General features: G+C 30.8%; 1 protein-coding gene across 2 annotated transcripts; it reads left to right on the plus strand.

The window, feature by feature from the left end:
- The first annotated feature begins 1,483 nt into the window (after positions 1 to 1,483).
- Positions 1,484 to 18,281, plus strand: LOC120355526. 2 transcript variants are annotated; one of them, XM_039443991.1, is made up of 5 exons: positions 1,484 to 1,844; positions 2,621 to 2,775; positions 6,565 to 6,738; positions 15,520 to 15,700; positions 18,125 to 18,280. In XM_039443991.1, exons 3-5 carry the CDS (start codon positions 6,672 to 6,674, stop codon positions 18,234 to 18,236), a joined length of 360 nt encoding a protein of 119 aa, XP_039299925.1. In that variant the 5' UTR covers positions 1,484 to 1,844; positions 2,621 to 2,775; positions 6,565 to 6,671; the 3' UTR covers positions 18,237 to 18,280. The 2 variants fall into 2 exon arrangements, with proteins under 2 accessions (XP_039299925.1, XP_039299924.1); XM_039443990.1 differs by lacking the exons at positions 1,484 to 1,844; positions 2,621 to 2,775; positions 6,565 to 6,738 and adding an exon at positions 14,449 to 14,567 and having other exon boundaries at positions 18,097 to 18,281.
- The last annotated feature ends 4,956 nt before the right edge of the window (positions 18,282 to 23,237 follow it).

A 23,237-nucleotide genomic window follows, 5' to 3' on the forward strand; every position in this document is an offset into this window, starting at 1 on the left:
AAGTAGGTAACCCGTGCTCCCCAAGGGTCTGTTTAAAGCACAAACAGGTTGAATTTAGTTTTATAGTTTCAGTTGATATCTTTCAATATCACTACTTTCAATGTTACTAACTACAGTAATTATTTACAATGGGAAAACGAATTGATTGGGCTCTTAGCTTTGCATCAAAAATCTAATAAAGTCACTTTTTGAAGAAAACCCTTCCGGCTCCGATTTTTCCATCTTTTTGGCCTTATAACGTTTTAACGACTGATTGAAAAAATCCGTGCTAATAATGAGCTCATAGAGCATAATATTTTCTTCAATTTTAATGTATTATTTCATTATATTATGCATCTCCCTACGATTGTTGCAACCATTATAGTGTTGAGTGTAAAATCTTCAGTTTAACAACAATAGATCAATTGACAAAGAAATTTGGAGGGAACGTTTGGAACACAATATTTGACTCTGCAGTTTTGTTTGGACTACTTAGAAGGTAACATATCAAAAGTTCTCATTCCTACACCTTGTGCTTAAGGGATGAGGGTGGTTTAAAAGTTGCAATTTCATTTCTGGCTAAGACACATGTATCTTGGAAACAATGCATTTCAGCGACACGACTAGCGGAACAAAAATTAGAGAGGCCTGAACTGTCGCCTAACGCAGGCGACATTTGAGGCCACTTTTTCAGTCCTCTACCGTCGCTGGCCTTGAATGTTGCTGGTCTCGACTGTCGGGCCTGTACAAAAATTAGAGTGGCCTCAACTGTCACCTAACACAGGCGATATTTGAGGCCACTTTTTCAGTCCTCTACCGTCGCTGGCCTTGAATGTTGCTGGTCTCGACTGTCGGGGCTGTACAAAAATTAGAGTGGCCTCAACTGTCACCTAACACAGGCGATATTTGAGGCCACTTTTTCAGAAGTCCTCTCCCATCTTAGGTCTCGCCTGTCGGGGCTGTACAAAAATTAGAGTGGCCTCAACTGTCACCTAACACAGGCGATATTTGAGGCCACTTTTTCAGTCCTCTACCGTCGCTGGCCTTGAATGTTGCTGGTCTCGACTGTCGGGCCTGTACAAAAATTAGAGACTCGCTTGCAGCAGGCGACAGTTGAGGACACATCCTACTGCGATTCCAGACAAAATACATTTTATAATGATTATAACTTATATTATAACTTATACATATGATGTTATCATCATATAAAAGTAATCATGTGATTAATTCCATAAGCAACATCGTTAATGGAATAAATGAACAATTTAGTTTTTATGAGAAAAGCTCAATGTATATATAGATCAAGAAAATGTAAAATGTGAATGTGTGAAATTGATAAAAGTTATTGATTTGTAACAGGATATTGATTCGTAGAATAATATCCTACATCTATCATGAACTGAGAATTTGACATCAAAGTATCAAAAAGGTATTTACGAGTTTGAAAATTTTGTTTTTTATGATTATTATTTTTCTCCTCCTCCTCCTCCTCCTTCACCTCCTCATTCACCTCCTACTCCTTTCCCTCCACTTCTCTTTACTTTCATTCCATCTGTACAAATAGCAAAATGCCACATTTCCACTCACTATCCATGAAAGCTGTCAATGATAAATTTAGGTAGCACTGAGTATAACAATGAGTGTAGGCCTAATATTCTTATTTTTAAACTGTAGGTGTTTGATCCTTTTTCCAAATAATTAAAAATGTATTGGAAATTGGTTCGTTTATTTCTGAACATTGTTTGAAAATGTCTTTGTTTTAATTTCAGTATATTTGGAACTATACTGGGCCAGGATTGGCAAAGGGCCCTACTGGCCATGCCAGATAGTTAGGGACGAAGATGGGAGATTTTACAAGAGAAAAAGTAAGTCATCAACATTATCTACTTGTACAATACTCTGGATAGTCCACTATTGCATTTCTTGTTTTGTTTATTCATTCATTTTTCATTCATATACAATCACATATTATACAAATTATTCATATTTATATGCATGACAATAATTATTATTATTATTGGCCTTATGAATTTTGATCGATCTATCTATTTATATCTATCTCTTTTATAATTCAAACATTACAACATTTGAAATGGACCAACAGGCTTTCTTGAGGTCCAAACTGTTCCAATTCCAATTCATACAACATTCCAACTCTATAAATTTCTAGCCAAACAGAATATTGTATGATAGGTAGTGAGTCTTATCATAGAGAAATATAGCATAAGAAGAAGATAGCCCATGGTATAGGTCGTTTATGTTCTGTTTATATACTGTTGACTACTGTCTATTATTACTTTTCTTGCTGGGTGAGAGTATAAGAATGGCACAGTATGAGAGACCACCAGCATCACATAGCTTCAAGAAAATGAACTACTAAGTTTGAGATAACATTTAAATTTATAACATAAATGCCCTATACCTTGGAATATATTCTTATACTATATTTTCTCTATGGTCTTCTGTATGACCATGACTATTGAAAATTTTCAAAAAAGGGTTTAAAAAAATAGTTAGAAATCAGCCATTAGATTCAATTCATTTTTATGTAAATTGTAACTAGAGTAGATTATTAATCATATTCACTAGTTTTTTACAATAAACAGAATAAGTTTAATTTTTTCTTCATGTTTGTTTTCAGTTTGCTCCAACAATGTCATGAGGGTACAACTCTATGTGCGGTGGTTGGGGGACGGGAGGCACTCGTGGGTGGGCCTCTCTTATTTGGTGCCCTTTGAGAGGGCACCAACCCCCCAACAGACACCCTACACTATGCTTAAGAATTATGTCATGACTGTAAGTGTAACAACATGTTTCTGAGTAAATATTACAGTAATTACAATATGACAACACTTGATTATTACAATATCACAAAATATTGATTATTAATATTATTAGATACAATTGAATATTGAATTATTAATAATATGAGTACATTCATTAAGTCGCGAAAATCCAAATAAACCTGTCTATGAATAATGGGATGTTTATACAGGGCAACCATGTTCTTCAAACTGCCAGTACTGGGTGATGGGGTGGGGGGGTTATTATCAAGGAATGTTGGCAGATGGCCCATACTATGCCATTTCAGTTGCTATGAGTGTTGGGATGTACAACATTGTGTGTTCGCTGTGAAGCAGTTTTTCTAAAAACAATGAATCTGTAGTCACAGTGCAATGCTTTTTTGTCAATATTTTAGAGTTGGGCCTCAAGGTGCAATGCCTGATCAAGATACTGTACTCCGATGGGTTGCAGCGTTCAGGAGTAGTAGTTCTCTGATGAAAAAGAAACCACCTGGTCTTCCCTGTTCAGTTAATACTCCTGAAAATGTAGACCGAGTCAGTGTCGTCTAGTCCTGATACCATCTCGTCGAGTCAATCGTCTAGGACTAGTAACAACCGCCGTTCTGACTTGGTCTACATTTTCTAGTACTCCTAAACTGGTCTAGAACTAGTACTCCTAAACTGGTCTAGAACTAGTACTCCTAAACTGGTCTAGAACTAGTACTCCTAAACTGGTCTAGAACTAGTACTCCTAAACTGGTCTAGAACTAGTACTCCTAAACTGGTCTAGAACTAGTACTCCTAAACTGGTCTAGAACTAGTACTCCTAAACTGGTCTAGAACTAGTACTCCTAAACTGGTCTAGAACTAGTACTCCTAAACTGGTCTAGAACTAGTACTCCTAAACTGGTCTAGAACTAGTACTCCTAAACTGGTCTAGAACTAGTACTCCTAAACACTTCAACCCATCGGAGTACAGTATTTTGATCAGGCATTGCATCTCAATGCCCAACTCTAAAATATTGACGGAAAAATATTGTACTGTGACTACAGATTCATTGTTTCTAAAAAAACTTGTTAACAGTGAACACACGATGTTGTACATTCCAATGCCCATAGCAACTGAAACGGTATAGTATGGGCCATCTGCCAACATTTGTTCCAGGGCAATACCCCCTCCCATTGACAAGTACTGGCTGTTCGAAAAACATGCATTTCCTCTGCACCACTCTGTATTACTTGTGTCTACCAAAAGATAGCATCACTATTCATATGAAAAAGAAAAACATTTAAAATAATTTATTGTGTGCAGGTTACAAAAGGTCTACAGTATTGTTTTATTTTTATTATTATTTTTGTTGAGTATGTTAATGTGAGGATGTGGTTTTGCCAAGAGCAAGGAGTGTTCCTTTTCGAACTGTCTTTCATAAGAAACCTATTCAATGCCTCTACACTCTTTCAAATGGGGCTATCTTGGATGTTTTTAAAAATATCATTCATATATATATATATATATATATATATATATATATATATATATATATATATATATATATATATATATATATATATATATATATATATATATATATATATATATATATATATATATATATATATATATATATATATATATATATATATATATATATATATATATATATATATATATATATATATATATATATATATATATATATATATATATATATATATATATATATATATATATATATATATATATATATATATATATATATATATATATATATATATATATATATATATATATATATATATATATATATATATATATATATATATATATATATATATATATATATATATATATATATATATATATATATATATATATATATATATATATATATATATATATATATATATATATATATATATATATATATATATATATATATATATATATATATATATATATATATATATATATATATATATATATATATATATATATATATATATATATATATATATATATATATATATATATATATATATATATATATATATATATATATATATATATATATATATATATATATATATATATATATATATATATATATATATATATATATATATATATATATATATATATATATATATATATATATATATATATATATATATATATATATATATATATATATATATATATATATATATATATATATATATATATATATATATATATATATATATATATATATATATATATATATATATATATATATATATATATATATATATATATATATATATATATATATATATATATATATATATATATATATATATATATATATATATATATATATATATATATATATATATATATATATATATATATATATATATATATATATATATATATATATATATATATATATATATATATATATATATATATATATATATATATATATATATATATATATATATATATATATATATATATATATATATATATATATATATATATATATATATATATATATATATATATATATATATATATATATATATATATATATATATATATATATATATATATATATATATATATATATATATATATATATATATATATATATATATATATATATATATATATATATATATATATATATATATATATATATATATATATATATATATATATATATATATATATATATATATATATATATATATATATATATATATATATATATATATATATATATATATATATATATATATATATATATATATATATATATATATATATATATATATATATATATATATATATATATATATATATATATATATATATATATATATATATATATATATATATATATATATATATATATATATATATATATATATATATATATATATATATATATATATATATATATATATATATATATATATATATATATATATATATATATATATATATATATATATATATATATATATATATATATATATATATATATATATATATATATATATATATATATATATATATATATATATATATATATATATATATATATATATATATATATATATATATATATATATATATATATATATATATATATATAAAGACAGTGGAAATTATAGGGAGTCATTGTTGCCACTTTTTCTTTTCACCACTATAGTAGATAGCCCCCTGTAAATCTGATATGATATTGATTAATGATTCTTTCTAATAATGATCAATTCCATCTTAAATATATTCCATTCATCAAGGAGAGATATTTTCCCATAATTTGGTAGTAAATTTCCATTATTGAGAAGAAATATTTTGGTAGTTCATATTTTTGCATAGTCTGGTAACAATTCGGCAACTGTGTGGAGTTGGAAAAAGATAGAGCTATCTATATAAGATATTTATAAGATACTGTCTCTATAACCTGACTCTCACAATGGATAACCCAGCAGCAAGAAGTGCCACATGGTTTTTTAAAATTTGCTGCTGCTCTACTCCATAATCTTTTTAGCAATTGACTCCATACAGCAACATTGAACTCATGGTGAACAACATGGTGACGGCAGAGGGAAAATGCTCAAGCTTTGATTGAATATGGTTGGAATCGCCGCCATTAACAATTTATAGTCGAGTTTGCAAAGCCTGCATAACGAGAATGGAGCAATTCTCATTTTTAATGACTGAACAAAGCAAATCTTAATGAATACAATACAATATATGATAATGATTGTTAAAATAAATAAATAATCAATATTTTATTTTTGTTTTCAGCACCTCAAAACGAAAGACAACTTGAAGGCCTGTAAGGTGCCAAGGAGGCTGGTGGCCAAAGTGGACGCAGCAGTGGAGTTGGCTATGGAGATGCAGGATGTTTTTATATGAGTAGAAGAAAGAAAGAAATAATTGTGAGGAGTACTCTGGAGAGAAGGGTACAGTGTCTGATGGGTGAGTGATGATGATCAATTCATTTCATTTTTATTGTTTATTAATAATAATTCAATTTATACTCAAAGTTAATGTACTTCGCTTACTACACAGTCACTATATAACCTATTATCATAAATTTATATACTTTTATTCATTCATTCATTTCTATGATTATGATGATGATGATTTTAGGCCTACAATAATGAATTATTATCAATCTAGTACCATTATCAAATTTCAATTGAATATCATATGTAGCTAATAATTATTGTTATGCTACTTCATCAATTTCAAATCTATTATTGTAAAAAATTTATATTACAAGATTCGTGATTACATTTTCTTAATTTCTAAATAGAATGTAGAATTGGTTGATTGATTGATCATGCTTTATGGACAGACAGGGAGGCTGCAAACCTCTCTCGATCATTGTTTAAATGTTTAATTTTGATCAATTCATGAATATTTTATTATTTTCTATTTGTTCAATGAAATAGAATTAATTTTTTTGCAATTTTCAGCTCTATCTCTATTTATAAAAATAGAACATATCACTAAAAGGCCTAACATGTCCTCGCCCAATTTATATTGCTGGTGTAATAATAGTACCTAATGAATAAATAAAAAGGAATTATTAGGCCCCAAAATTTCCAATTCATAGCACTTAAAAAAAACAACCTCAAATCAAATGTGAATTCTCAATATAATATTAATTTATTTTTCTCACATATTGTCCCCTAATTCCACGAAGCAAATAATTATAATACTTATAATTTCTTATCTCCAATTCAAGTTCAAATTAATTCAACCAAATACACAAAATGCATCAACATCTTGTCAAAAATATAATTCAAAATTCACAATAAAATTCAATAAATAATATAAAAGATAATTAACAATAATCAGAATAAAACAATAAATATAAATGTAATTTAATAAAATAAAAATCAGTCAAACAAAAATTAACAGCCACCTAGAAGTTGAATATCTCTTATTATTAAATAAAAATTAATCAACTCCATGTATGTCTGTAAATTAGTCCAGATATTCAACATTGCCTACCCCATAAAGCAACAGAATGATAATAACCCTACCTCCAGATAATATTCTGTGTAGAATGTCTTCGATTTGTATCCAATGGCGCCTCTGGCAAAAACTTTCCTCTTTCCATCTTCTCACATTCAGAATCACTGATCTTGGGGGGATTTCGATTACATTCGTTTTGGTTACCAGCCTATCTGGAAATTTTTGTAACAATGTATTGAGTACCTGTAGGTGGGTAATTTATTGCGTTCTAATTATTGAAAATTGGGCCAAAATTGGAAGCTTGGTATTACTAGGCCTACAATATGATTGATTAAATAGAACAGGATGCACTTGTAGCTAAATTTCAGTTTCAAGTCTTCAAACTTCACACAGATAATTGGCAATGATTCAAGTAGAAAATGAAGGCTCTGGTACAATCTTGACTTTTGACTTTGACTCTGACCGACTGGCCACGACTTGACCTCGACTTATCCCTAATTCTCCCCTCAATATTTATTTTTCCATTTCATCTTAAAATTATTCATATATGGTATTCAACTATTTGGGGAAATTTTATTTTCTCACATTAGATACTTTTTTATAGCTTTATTTTTCTGGAGGTCAAGGTTGTTTCAGAGCCCACAATTTTTATTTATTATCCAGTTGAACTTAAATAAATTGTCAAATGGTTTAATTTCAAGTCGTCCAAAATAAATTGTCTAGTTGAATTACCATTGAGCATTTCTGGACAGATTTCCTCATATCAGCTCTGTTTACTTGAGTGACTGATAAGTCTGATAAGCCAAAATATTTTTTTTTTCAAAAAATAAGCTAATCTTTTGATGGCCAAGGCAGAGGATTCTTTTAAAAATTGAGTAAGGTTCAGATGAATTCCTGTTACAGTCATTGTACCATACAAATCCATTGTTTTTACACAGATGAAACGTGTATGTTGGTTGGAGCAGCTGGTTCATTCTTGACTTGTATGTTATTCTCTGAGAGGGATTTCTACAGTTTGGTCGTTGCTGTATTATCATGATGATTATGAAGATGGAGGATTGAATTCTGTACGGTTTTTGGGTGATTGGGGTTTTGGATGTTTTAGTCTACCAGTTGTGGTAGATATATCATTGTGATGAGAAACTGTTGAATGTGATGTAAGTATCGGCTCTACACATTTTGTGAGCCTGAGGCCTGAAGGTGGTCTTGAGGCGCCCAAGGCCACCTTGGGGCAGAGGCCACATGTGTGGGCCAGTTAAGGTATTTGTATTTAAAGGTAAGTATTTGAAAATGAAAAATGAATAAATCTGTCCTCCCCCCCACACCAAGCCCAAAGACCCTCTAAATACCCCAAATGCAGTACAGTACCACCCACTCTGAATCACTACCTCTTTAAACACGTAGGTAGTGTCTGAATACCCCACATTTATATCACCCCCCTGAATACCTCTAATACAGTATACCAATCCCCCTAACCCATTATTTTTTTTGAACCCCTCCCCCAAATTATTTTGTCCCTTGTCAATAATCTGAATATGTCGGGCAGTTGTTGGCTCAAGCTGTGGCTGTTGGGGGTTTATTATGGTTTGCTGAGTTGTACAGAGGGTTGACTTTGGTCAAGGGCAACTCTCTCAGCTGTCCAAAGTTTACAATGAATCCTGTTTGCTCCAACCAACATACAAAACATTATTTAAAAAATCAGATAACTCTACCACTGCTAACTCAGTGCAACTTTTTCTTGTTCAAAAACAAGCTGATTTGTAAATAGAGTTGTATTCCCTTCCAGGTTGCTCAATGAACGTAATTCAACTAGGTAGCTTTTATCTGTGAATTTCCAATTACTGCTTTTCAATGGATAATACAGGTCTAAAATTATTTCACATTAATTTATCCACCGCTTCATGTATACAGGCTCAATACAATTGTTTCTTTGCTCTATTGGATACATAGTTTTTGAGGGTCTTAAGTCTTTTATGCCAATTCCATCTAGTCCTGGCATCTAGTACTTCTAGGGAGAATATTATGAACAATAAAATTTCATCAATGACACAATTTAAAAAATATCATTACAAAATGAAAATCATCCAATTTAACTCATTTTTATATCTTGTAGAAACCTTTTCCCATACTATAATAACTATCAATTTTAAATCAAAACCAAGTTTTTCCAGAATTAGCCAAAGCTGTCATTTGGATTGATAAATGTCAAATTAGTGGTCCTGGGTATTTAAATCTATTTTTTATAAATGCTAAAAGAAACTAAATATTCAATTAATTATATAAATAACCATTTTTTAGAATTTTAAAATTACATAAACATTTATTTTTTCATTAGCTATTTTTGAGACCCCCTCCCATGTCACCCATGAATAATAAATGATCTATTACACACTTTTATTAATGCTAAAAGAAACTAAATATTAAATTAATTATATAGATAACAATTTTTTATAATTTCAAAATCACATTAACATTTTTTTATTAGATTTTTTTGAGACTCTCTCCCATGTCACCCATGAATAATAAATGGAATTAACTTAACATAAAATAAAAATTGAATTAACTACCAATCTGCAATTAAATGAAATAGAATTAATCTTGGAGCATACTTGGTCAATTTTCTACTAAATCCGTTCTGAAAAAATCCTCATTTCTTTTTATTTCACATTCTAAATTCTACATTTATTTCTATCAGAACCATTTTTAGTTGAAAAAAGTTTTTGTTGATTATTTAATCATGTGTTGGGCTAGGACACGAATTTTTTTGTAGACTCTTAAAGATAGAATAGCTTTGATGGAACAATTGTTCAGATTAAGCATAATGGAAATCTTGTTTTTATGTAGAATGGAGAAGTAATACTTTTAGAAATAATTAAAGTTGAAAAAGATCCTCTCCGCAACTAAGCTTTGTCAACCAAGCATTATCAATCAATCAATAACATAATTTTTATCTATCTTTGTACAGTACAGCAAGAAATATTTCAAGACATTTTATAAGATTAGAAGAAACAACATTTCTATGTACCATTTCCACTGATTACTAGGACATATTTTTCCCTGAATTTATTGTGTTAAACCAGGAATTATCAATTCAATTTTGTGACTATTGTAGGCCTATTGAGAAGTCTCTAGTCTCTAATCATTTTGTTAATTATCAATGTTCTTATTTTTCAATCATCATCATCATCATCATTATCATTTCAACTTATTTTTTATCAATTTGTCAGTTTAAAAGATTCTGTTTTACATTCTACAATATTCAGTTTTTTCATAAAAAAATCAAATTTTTATATGTAAGAATTGATTTATTCACTCATTATAATGACTGTGCCCGAATCTCTGAGTACTCCAACTCACCGAATTGCTCCAATCTATTAATTAAACATCTCTGCCAATACAACTCCAAAACTTTTTAGCCTCCTCCAAAAAGCCTCTCGCCACTATCAACAGCCTCCTGAAGCCTCGCCCCAAGATCAACAGCCTCCTGAAGTCTCGCCCCAAAATCAACAGCCTCCTCAAGCCTCTCGCCTGTACCAGCAGATTGCTCCTAAGCTATTGTATATAAAAAATTATATTGCATGCATCCACCATACATATCATATATATTATATTCATGTATCCATAATCATATACAATTATTCTTATTGTATTAAATATTTATTGTATTGTTGTTTCACAGTATATTTGAAAAAATATATCTAAAAACAAAAAAAAAGAATATAATTTATATAATATTAAAAAACATCAAAAAATTTAAATTAAAAAAAAATCAAAAAATTTAAATTAAAAAAAAATCAAAAAATTTAAATTAAAAAAAAATCAAAAAATTTAAATTAAAAAAAAATCAAAAAATTTAAATCATCCAAAAAAATTGCATGTAATACATATAATACCTATAATTATATTCATTTATCTATTATTATATAAATAATGTCATCATTATTATTGTATTATATCTTATATATATTTATTGTTCATTATATTGTACTGTTATTTCAGAATATATACAAAACAATAAAATGAAAAAAAATGAATATAATTTGTAAAATATGTAAAAAAATCTCAAATGTATTAAAAACCATAAAAAATATAAAAATAAAATTTAAAAAAAATATATATAAATTTGTAAATTAAAAAATACATATTATTGGTGTTTATGGTGGATGCATAATAAATTATGTGTGGTTGTTACAAAACTATAAAATGAAAAAAAATGAATATAATTTGTAAAATATGTAAAAAAAATATCAAAAGTATTAAAAACCATAAAAATAAAAAAATATATAAATTTGTAAATCTGAAAAATACATATTATTGGTGATTATGGTGGATGCATAATTATGTGTGGTTGTTACAAAACGATAAAATGAAAAAAATGAATATAATTGTAAAATATGTAAAAAAATCTCAAATGTATTAAAAACCATAAAAATAAAAAAATATATATAAATTTGTAAATCCAAAAAAAACATATTATTGGTGTTTATGGTGGATGCATAATTATTATGTGTGGTTGTTATAAAACGATAAAATGAAAAAAATGAATATAATTTGTAAAATATGTAAAAAAATCTCAAATTTATTAAAAACCCTAAAATTAAAAAAATATATATAAATTTGTAAAATTCAAAAAATACATATTATTGGTTTTTATGGTGGATGCATAATTATGTGTGTTTGTTACAAAATGATGAAATGAAAAAAAGGAATATAATTTTTAAAGTATGTAAAAAAATCTCAAATTTATTAAAAACCATAAAAATAAAAAAATATATATAATTTGTAAAATATGTAAAAAAAATATCAAAAGTATTAAAAACCATAAAAAATATAAAAATAAAATTTTAAAAATATATTTATTTGTAAATTAAAAAATACATATTATTGTAGTTTATGGTGAATGCATAATTATGTGTGTTTGTTACAATATAGAAAACATGTAGAAAACGCTCTATCATACTCAAAAATCCCATGTGATTTGCATTGGTCTATCTCTCCTCTCTCAAGCCAGATAATGTACTTGAAGGTGGCTTTGAGTAAGAAATTCCATTCCTGGAAAAAAATCATCACTGTATCATCTATACTAATAGGAATAGTAATTCCTATCCTCATTTTCTCCTGTATTCGTTTTTAAATAAATTGATGCTAGCAAAAAAATAAAAATTCTAGCAAATGAATTGATTCTGTAGAAGTGCCAAACTACTTTCATAATTTTCTCACTGGATTATATCAGTGATTCAGCAGTAAATAATTATGATATCTATTCAAAGACTGAACAAATTATACCTTGGAAAGACTAGTTGACAAAAAATAAACTATTAAAATTAAACATTTGATAATTATTGTGATGTAAACGATAATGTGACTTTCAATGTATATTTATGTATGTAGCCTCAAACGATAGGCTGTTATTCCATTAAATAGAATAGTTTTGTACGAAATATTGACAAAATATTTGTGTCATCACATCCTGCTTTTTTATCCTACCTGTTTTGAAATTCATATATTAATTGAAACTTATTGTTGAAGACTTATATTCATTATATAATTGTTTTATCTTACTATATTGTTTTTAATTATTTTTTCTTTCAATGAATAAACTAAATAAATTAGATTTCTTCAATGATACCCCCTTTCTCCACACTGACAGACGTAAATCAAGTAGTGTAAAACAATGAAACTATCAGCACAGATCTAATGGTTGTCTGTGGTATTTATTAATACAATGATTTTTTTCAATATTCAACATTGTTTGTTCATTCAACATTCAAATGTCCCAGTTCTAACCAAATATAGATATTATCAAATCAATTTATTTTCCATTTTTACAATATATACAGAGCATGAAATTACCATAGTTACTAAATGTCCATACAATGCTTATCAAATGTTCAAATATTGAACAAAAATATCTGATAATCTCCATTTAACGTTCGATAGTGGTTAAATAATGTCTAATAATGTTTGATAGCTGTTTAATATTCAACCAGACAATGTACATAAACGTTAATCATAGTCCAATTTTCTGTATATGGCAAACGCCAACAAAAATGGCGGCTGGTGAAAGAACAATATTAATGTTCAGTTCTGTGACGACAGTTAGCAAGTGGTCTGTGAGAGCATATCGAGTCAAGGGCAACCTCAGCTAAATCGTTAGGGTGTGATCACATTGAATGCCTAATAAATATATGAGTGCAAGTTCACGTCAGATCATGCATGAGCCGAAAAACAAAATTTGAAAAGTGCCATTGAACCATGTTGAGACTTGCATGTAGCTGCTCACCCACTGAACGCAACCAGCAAGTGCAAGCGTTCAATGTGAGGGTTCCTGTTAATTTTTCTCAGATTTTGTTTTTCTCACCCCTGCATGCTTGATCATGCATAACCAAGCTTGCACTTCGCATTCAATGTGATCATACCCTTACACTTTGACAGACCACTCATAGAATTTCCTGACCGAGCTGAACGAATTGATATCAGTCTTCCACCAACCACCAGTTTATAATAAAATTAAAAAATAGTATGGTTGATTGGCGAGGAAAAATATATCAGGCACACTTGTTTGGATAAAATTGGTATTTATTTTTTGCAAATTTATGAAGAAATGTAACAGTCGCTGTAAATACAAATACTGTACTCCTTGATATTATAATGTTACTGGTTAGAACGGAAACAGTACAGTGCATGTCTTATCGCATTTAGTTCCCCCCTCTATGTCTCTCTACCTAGCTCTGTCTATCTCCGAGGAGGAGGAGGAGGAGGAGGGTACTTTCTCCCCGGCAGAGCTGGCTGAGTCCCTGTCGTCTTTAAAACCGCATCAAGTAAGTCGATCCGCATTTTTATGTATTTTCCTCGGTCCTCCATATTTTGTGAACCCTCAAAGTTACCCAGCGTTGTACAATCTTATTTGTATTGCTAAAACCAATGACCAGTTGCTATAGTGAGGTCCACTTTAGAATGGCAGTGGAGAAAGATAGGAGAACAACGTTGCCAATCCTTTGTCTTGTCAACGTCTTCTATAGACGGTAGCTGATACAGGTCTATTTATGTAATATTAACTGTTTATTCTCGTTTCAAATAATCAATTATATTTTATCAAGCAAGTTATATTTTCCAATAATTCCATAATGAATTTTCATAACTAAGATGAAATATTTTGTTAGTTAATTAAATCGGGGCACCGAGCTTCGCTCGTTATTTTTATTTATTGATAAAAAGAACACAATTCTCTAAAATGATCGTGTTTATATTTCACAGCTGGCTATACGTCATCTTATGAATTTCGGGGATGCGATATTTTAATTTTTCACATAGGTACTCACTTTTTTACTATCCACAGCTGTTTCAGCCAAGGATGAATTATCCTTTTAATGTCGTTCAGCGAGTTTTCTCAAGGATGAGACCTAGTGCAATCGAATCTTTATAATATCATGAACCTTCTATGTTCCAAATTTCGTGAAAATCGTTAGAGCCGTTTTCGAGATCCGTTAAACATAAATAATCAGATATAAAAATACAGAAATTGCTCGCTTAATATAATAGGATTATTTCTTTTGTTAAAAGACGATCTGGCGACATAGCAAAGCGAGAAGGAGATAGCGCTATCCTCTTTGTTGAATGATAGACAAGGATAGCATTGCTAATCAAACTCAGCCATTATAACGTGGACCTCACTATAGTCACTATATTCTAGTTGTTATTCAATTGACCGAATGTCAGATCAAATCAACCCAATGTTTTGCAGTGATTTGAATTGGTGTGTGGTTTCCGCAGGTGATGGTGATTGGTTCCGTGGTGTTGAACCAGATAGTGGTGGGACTTGCGGTGTCCTACCTGAGCGTCCTGATGTGTGGCATCGGTGTCCTGATGGCGTGGCGTGGCTTCTCTCCCCTCCGCCAACTGCCCACCTTCCACTGGGTGTGCGCCGAGTTGGCGCTCCACATAACTCTCACAGGTTCGTCCAAATACATCGACATAAACAAGTACATCGATTTATCTATAATATAATAAAGTAAATGATTGGCTTATACACGTACGGGATAGGAAATTCACGAATGACGCTGTCTCAACTACTCAACTGATTAACTTGAAATTTTGCATATAGATTCTTAATTTACCGAGGATGGTTATAGACCTATTTCAAATTCTTCAAGATTTCATTACATCAAGTTATCAGTTTGTCAAGTTCTTAATTAGACTATGGGTTTTTTGCTTGTAACAAATACGTTGACATCAACAAATCACTTTACCCATCCAACTACTGTACACACAAAAGTTTTAAGCCAAATTCCCACATTTCAGTGAACGTATCCAGTACAGTAAAAATATAATTCCTTTCAGATCTAATTGGACTATTCATACTCGCTCGACCGTGCTGAGTGGGAACAGTCCAATCATAACTCATGGCAATTATTATATTTCCACTGATTCTGATACTGAGATGTGTGAATCCAGCTTTATGCTCAATAGGGCAGAAAAGGATTACCATTGATCTTATGAGAGTGGGCATAAAATGTCTGTCTGACAATAGTACTTTACGTCACAAGTCCGGTAACGGTAGTTTACCGCATAAGTGTGATTGTTTCTGTCCGGAACGTAGTTGAGGGCAGAATTATTATACGAATGCGGTAAATACGTTACCGTACAAGTTACGTACAATATTTTTTGTCATGCTTTTCTCAGAAAGAATAATATTGCTGAGAAACAGTAACCATTACCTGCTGCTGCTCGAGCTACTGCATTCTATAAACATGACCTAGCCCATAGCTCCTATGTCATAACAGACCCATCTAGCTCAAATAAAATAATAAAGGCCAATGTTAAAAAATGTCAGATGAGTTCTTGTAACTTGAAACTTATTAGTTGAGTTCTAATAATATTTGAGTTATTCTATTAGTTACTTAGATATTATTAACTCACTCTCTTCTTCTTACTAAAGTTCTCAACAATAAGAAGTTGAAATTATTGTTACCAATATAACAACTAAAGACTATAACGCTAAGACTATATAGCTATTTGAATCAATTTGAATGCTCCGATTTCGGAACTGGGAAACATACTCGACTGTAAAGAAAACTATATGATCTCTTTACAGTATAGAATGCTGTAATAAAAATCACATGTTTTCTTGTTCTGCAAACAGCTGTTTACCGGCTTGATTTGATGCATGGAAAACAGCTGCAATTGAGTAAGTATGACAAAAAATAGATTTGTGAGGAAAGATTTGGTTTGATAAACTCATAGAAGCTGTAATGTAGCCGATAATTTGCCATGACTTTTCACAATCCAAGATACCCCAAGATAATCCAAGATATTGTTTGAAAATTCAAAAGTGTCGACAACGGTAAAAATTCATGACAAGTAAAATTGGCCTGGATAAAAGGATGCCTCTAGGCAGTCGCTTACAAGGATGGGACCTGGAACTATCTACAGCAGATAAACGGGCTACATTACACCTCCATAAGTATTTCAATCCAAATCTTCCCTCACAAATTTATTTTGTCAAAAACCATAAAAAGATATAAATTTATAGCTGAAATATTATAATTCTCATTCCAATTTCCCTTTTAAATTTCAAAATCATACCACTCATCATGTGGAGTTCAAATGGCAATTCAACAATATTTACTAAACTGTTCACTGACTTGTAATGCTCTTGTTTTATTGCAAAAAATATTCACATCGTAAACAACACAGAATAAAAGCTTGAATGAAAAACTATATCCATTCATAAATACTTCTTTATTCTTGATAATAGGTTTCGTAAAACGCATTTACGTGCGTATTGTTATTGGAAATGGATGAAAATGTTATTAATGATTATAATAGTAGAATTTTACAAGGTCTTCCAATATTCAGGCGTCTATATTATAAAGGTCTTCCAATATTATAAGGCGTCTGATGTTTGTTTAAATCCACATACAAAGGAGATGACCTCTTCTACATGATGAAACATTACATTCAGTTGACTCAACTTATTAATACCTATTTTATCTAACTATCTAATGCATAATTGCAGTAAGTTTTGTTCAATTCATTAGTCTTGGATTTGTTAATATTATCAACCATTTATTTATCTAATTATGTCCTTTCATAAGAAATATATAATATTCCAATAGTAGAATTCATATTCTTATTAGATAGTATCCTGATTATGTGTAACCTTATCTAAATTTTGGAGACGAATTGCTCAAGGTTACCTTATTTTTCCTCTCCCTATTATTTTGATAAGAAAAATGAATAAAACAAATTGATTGATGCCTGCTGTTTATTCAGAAGTTAGATGTTTAATGTTTATTTATAAAGAATAAATGAAATAAATTGATTTGATGAATTGATTGATGTTTGCAGAGTTTTGCACAGCCGCTTGTTTTATAAGCACATTCACAAGCAGCACCACGAGTGGACGGCTCCAATCTCAGTTACCGCCATCTACTGTCATCCCATCGAGCACACATTCAGCAATCTGTTGCCGCCCTTCCTCGGGGTAAGCTCCAGCATAGATACACAACATATCCCATGGTGTTGTGTATCAAGTTGGGATGATACTGTATCATTCATGGTGATACCATAGAGAAAACATAGCATAAGAAGATATCCCATGGTGTTGTGTATCAAGTTGGGATGATACTGTATCATGTGTAGTGATACTGTATCATTCATGGTGATACCATAGAGAAAACATAGCATAAGAAGATATCCCATGGTGTTGTGTATCAAGTTCAGATGATACTGTATCATTCATGGTGATACCATAGAGAAAAGATAGCATAAGAAGATATCCCATGGTGTTGTGTATCAAGTTCAGATGATACTGTATCATGTGTAGTGATACTGTATCATTCATGGTGATACCATAGAGAAAACATAGCATAAGAAGATATCCCATGGTGTTGTGTATCAAGTTGGGATGATACTGTATCATGTGTGGTGATACTGTATCATTCATGGTGATACCATAGAGAAAAGATAGCATAAGAAGATATCCCATGGTGTTGTGTATCAAGTTGGGATGATACTGTATCATGTGTGGTGATACTGTATCCAAAATGTGGTGATACCATACAGAAAATATAGCTTGAGGGTGGTTGCAGACGAACCACATTCGCATGTGGGATGTGGGACCGTCATACCACAGATCAATATGACGAAACGCCCTAACGCAGAGAGACTTTCACACTACATTCGAGAAAACGGTCATTAGTGCAACAGTAATGTTCAGGTTGTAGGTTATGTTGAGGTGATTTCATAATAGTGTTTCATCGTGATAAAATTTGTAGAACCAATATTGATATTGTGGAATCTTTCCATAATTGAAAAAAAATATTTGAAATTGTCAAATTCCACTTTAATAAACACCAAGTTCACAGGACATGAAATCATGTAAATCTTGTAAACTTTGTGTTTATTAAAGCGGAGTTTGACAATAATTGTCAATTTGAGATTATTTCAAATAGTTTTTTTCATATATTTTTCATTTTCCCATGGAACACCACTCTAGATCTTCGGTTCAATCGCTACCACAGCGCACAACGCCATGTGGAAGTATCAGTGCCACTGCCATGCCTGCCAATGCATTTCATATGCGCTGCGTTTGTGGTACCACAGAAGGAAAATAGTAGCTCCCACTCCCACATGCGATTGTGGTTCGTCTGCAACCGCCCTAATAAAATATTCCATGGTATTGTGTACAAGTTGAGATGATACTGTATCATATTTTGTTAATACTGTATCATTCAGGGTGATACAGTATCATTTTGTGGTGATACTGTATCATTCAGGGTGATACAGTATCATTTTGTGGTGATACTGTATCATTCAGGGTGATACAGTATCATTTTGTGGTGATACTGTATCTTTAATGGTGATACCATACAGAAAAGATAGCATAAGAAGATATCCCATGGTATAGGTCGTTTATGTTCCAAATTGCATGCCGATTTCTTGTTTGCTCAAGCCGATTACTGTCGACTATTGTCTATGTTTTAATTCGTATTTTCTTTGGTCTGTATGTATGTAACGCATTGACGGCCAAACGCGTTGTTAGAATTCTATGAGATTTGGCAGGAATATTCTTCCTTTTTTAACTGCGCGTCGATGTATACACAAGACTTTTGAGATTTTTCATTTTGAGGATAATATAAAAGAAAAGTAATCTTCTCCATACTACGATATCACTATATATATATCATCTACTCTGAAGATAGGATTAATCAGCTTATAGAATTATTCATATTCAATCAGCTGACAAGTGGATTATTCATTGCATCCATTACACAGATGTCTGGAGAAGCCGGTCAACAAGTGACACCAGATACTTGTGGATGAGAAAACTGCGTGAGGTCTACTGTTCACAGAACTACTAGTATTACTATTTTGGCCGGGTGAGAGTGTAAGAACGGCACAATATGAGAGACTAGTAGCGTCACATAGCTCCACGAAAAAAACTACCAGGACTCTCGGCTTGAGTTAACAATGACATTTGACGCCCTATACTTTGAGATATCTTTCTAACGCTCTAATGCTATCTTTCCTCTATGGCTCCATTCCATTCTTTATTAACGAGCGTAGCCTCGACTATAGTGAAGTCCACGTTATTATGGCAGTATTTGATTAACATTGTTGTTGCTATCCTTGTCTATCATTCGACAAAGCAGATAGCGTTATTCTCCACCACCTCCGCAACGTTTCCAGATCGTTTTTTAATAATTTAGAAATATAACAATCAGCAAAATATTCAATCTCAGTTTTAATTAATTATTGAAAAAAATATTTTCTTGGGAAATAAAATATAATTGATTATTTTAAACACAAACAGTTAAAAAATTACAACAGATATACCAGTATCAGCTATCTATCCTCTATGGAAGGCAGTGGAATTGCAGAGAATCGGCAACGCTGTACTCCTATCTTTCTTCACCGCCATTATAACGTGGACCTCACTATAGACCGTTTGTGGGTTTGTTTGACGATGACTTTCGATTGCTTTTATGAATGAACTTTAAATTCCCAACACATATTCTTTGAGCTATTATACAGATCGAGTCTGTTGACCAACAAAATTGACTCACTCCTTCGTCTTTTTACTTTTCTTGCCCTATTACCATAGGTAAGGAAAGTATTGCTTTCCGAAAAAATTAAGGTACCCTAATTTCAAGTTTTCTATATGTTTCAAGGTCCCCTGAGTCCAAAAACATGATTTTTAGGTGTTGGTCTGTGTGTGTGTGTGTGTGTGTGTGTGTGTGTGTGTGTGGTGTGTGTGTGTGTGTGTTGTGTGTGTGTGTGTGTGTGTGTGTGTGTGTGTGTGTGTGTTGTGTGTGTGTGTGTGTGTGTGTGTGTTGTGTGTGTGTGTGTGTGGTGTGTGTGTGTGTGTGTGTGTGTTGTGTGTGTGTGTGTGTGTGTGTGTGTGTGTGTGTGTGTGTGTGTGTGTGTGTGTGTGTGTGTGTGTGTGTGTGTGGAACTATTTATCTTGTATTTCCACTGCCTTCAATAGAACATCTTACAATATCAGCAGCATCTTGAGAGTGAGTTCTCCAGCCCGGTGAGCTCACTAGTTTAAGGGCCGAGACACACGAGGCAGTTTCTCATACGAGTAGACACGTCATGACATTACAGGAAGCTCTCTGATTGACTGATTCTCGATACGCCAACTCAATTACACAATCGGAGAAGCCCGGGGAGCTCACTAGTTTAAGGGCCGAGACACACGAGGCAGTTTCTCATACGAGTAGACACGTCATGACATTACAGGAAGCTCTCTGATTGACTGATTCTCGATACGCCAACTCAATTACACAATCGGAGAGCTTTCTGTCCTGTCGTGCCGACACGTTTGAAAAACGCCCCGTGTGTTTCATTAAACAAATAAATTCGGAATTCTTCATCTTGTTTGTGATTTAATAAAATAGCAGTTCATCGAATGTGGAGTTTAATGTAAATTGCTGTAAATTTGTACTGAATCTTATTAGTTTCAGGAAGTGATTGATTAATTGGTACAGTCTGGGTCTTAATTTAATTTAGTCCAATTTACTTCACCATGAACACAAAAATAATACAAGGTTGTGACAGACAAAAACAATAACTATTATTTCTAAATAGAAATTGAAATATATTAGCCAATTTTTGTTTGTTGTAGAACGCTAGTCTTTCAAATCGATTTCATTGATCATCCAGTGTTGAAATTCAATTAGTCTGTAAGCTGTGCGAACCCTTCACCTGGCTTCAAGATGTCCGCTGGCCTTGCTGGCATATTTAAAATAATACAATTATTTTTCACTTCCATCTCTCTTTAGATAGTCGTAGAGTTATTGAAAAGTGTTTTAAAATTCATAAAATATCAGAGGGATTTTATCTTAATTAGAAACAGGCTCTCCGATAGGGGAAACAAGTTTTCTGGTAGTGAAATTATTTTGAAGTTTATTTGTAAAATTATCAAAGTGATTCAAGCCATCTTGAAATTTGGTTAGTTGATGGAAGGTCAAGGTGCCGGTTGCACAAAAGCCGGTTAAATTTTAATCATGATCACAAGAACCAATTAGAGAAGCCGTCTTATCAAAAAGACCTTGTTTGTGTCAAACGCAGCTCTCTGATTGGCTGACTAGGTGACTGTTGCAGAGTGTTACGGCTTGTCAATGACCACGTGACCGAAATACCGCTCGGTGATTTAGAATTTAAGAACTGGTTGAATTAATTATCGTATCATCACTGTAACTGATATTACTCTTCCTTGAGTACAATAAATATCAGACTTTTTTAATTAAAAATCTATAAGGATTAAATAGTATTGTGTTCTAAAATGAGATAGTGAAAAACTTTTACAGTAGGACACTAATACTTTATTACAACAAAAGATTAAAATATAAAAAGTTTTTACAGTGAAACATCACAAATATAATTATTATACTCGATCAATAATATGAACAAACATGTAAAAATTTTATAAAGATATTTGTAAAGCGTTTACAAAAATATTTGATATTTTGATAATAAATTCATAAGTCACGTACATTCAGGATGATAAGGTTCATCATACTAGGAGTATAAGAATTTTAATGTCCGGTTGCACAAAAGCCTGTTAAATTTTAATCATGATTAAATGTCACGAGAAGGCTTCTCCGAAGATATAAGGCTTCTTTGATTAGTTCAGGAGGGATTCAATACGATTTAAATTCAACAGGCATTTGTACAACCAGGCCTTAATGTTTAAAAAAAATGATTAAGCATCATTAAATAGAATTACAAACTATTTTATTTCCTGATGAAACATTTAAGAAGCACCTGCCTGTCAGCCTCAACTGGAAGTTTCTGAAATCACCTTTCAATAAAATTGCAGTAAGTTTATCTATCAAGTCATTAACTATAAATCTAATATATAGTACCTATATAGTAACTGTAAAATCTCAATGAAGTACCGGAAATGTAGAGCCTTTTTTAAAATCTTGATAACTTATAGTACCTATTTGAAAACTGTGAAATGATACTAAACTGTCAGT

Source organism: Nilaparvata lugens, unplaced genomic scaffold (genome assembly GCF_014356525.2).
Source record: "Nilaparvata lugens isolate BPH unplaced genomic scaffold, ASM1435652v1 scaffold2477, whole genome shotgun sequence".
NCBI classification, from domain to species: Eukaryota; Metazoa; Arthropoda; class Insecta; order Hemiptera; family Delphacidae; genus Nilaparvata; species Nilaparvata lugens.

Bases quoted from the DNA above. Each gene is read 5' to 3' on its own strand.
- LOC120355526 (XM_039443990.1), top strand. From the start codon at position 14,460: ATGTCTCTCTACCTAGCTCTGTCTATCTCCGAGGAGGAGGAGGAGGAG. The intron at 14,568-15,519 runs GTAAGTCGATCC...TGGTTTCCGCAG, and splicing joins CGTCTTTAAAACCGCATCAA to GTGATGGTGATTGGTTCCGT. The intron at 15,701-18,096 runs GTTCGTCCAAAT...TGATGTTTGCAG, and splicing joins GCTCCACATAACTCTCACAG to AGTTTTGCACAGCCGCTTGT.